Source organism: Penaeus monodon, chromosome 15 (genome assembly GCF_015228065.2).
Source record: "Penaeus monodon isolate SGIC_2016 chromosome 15, NSTDA_Pmon_1, whole genome shotgun sequence".
Taxonomy (NCBI): domain Eukaryota; kingdom Metazoa; phylum Arthropoda; class Malacostraca; order Decapoda; family Penaeidae; genus Penaeus; species Penaeus monodon.
Window position 1 is genome coordinate 7428944 of NC_051400.1, and position 376 is coordinate 7429319.

At 42.3% G+C, this 376-nt stretch overlaps 1 protein-coding gene across 1 annotated transcript in view; it reads left to right on the forward strand.

The window, feature by feature from the left end:
- The window catches only part of LOC119581720 (multiple epidermal growth factor-like domains protein 11), an 18007-nt gene that overhangs the window by 16318 nt on the left and 1313 nt on the right, over nt 1-376 (forward strand). The window contains exon 18 of the mRNA XM_037929845.1: nt 27-191. Coding sequence (XP_037785773.1) covers nt 27-191 — 165 coding nt within the window. The remainder of the gene's footprint in view (nt 1-26; nt 192-376) is intronic.

A 376-nucleotide genomic window follows, 5' to 3' on the forward strand; every position in this document is an offset into this window, starting at 1 on the left:
TTAAACCCATTTCCCAATCCCAGCAGGTGCCACAATCACTCTGCAAGGCAAGGCATGCATCTTCCCCTTCAAGTACAAGGGTAAGATGTACTACGGTTGCACAGCAGACGACTCCTTCAAGCTCTGGTGTGCCACGTCGGTCGACCCTGGTAGGAAAGCGCTGGACTTCGGAGATTGTACGGATAACTGGGGTGAGATATTGTTATTTCTGTTTGGGATTAAGATGAGAACACTGGGAGGTTAATTTGGGTGAGATGTCAGTTTTCTTAGGATTTGTAATAACTGAAGATAGTTGAGGTTAATGATTGATATCGAAATTACTATTTGTTCAGGTTAATTGGGAGTGAGATTTTTTTATTACATATATACCACGTTT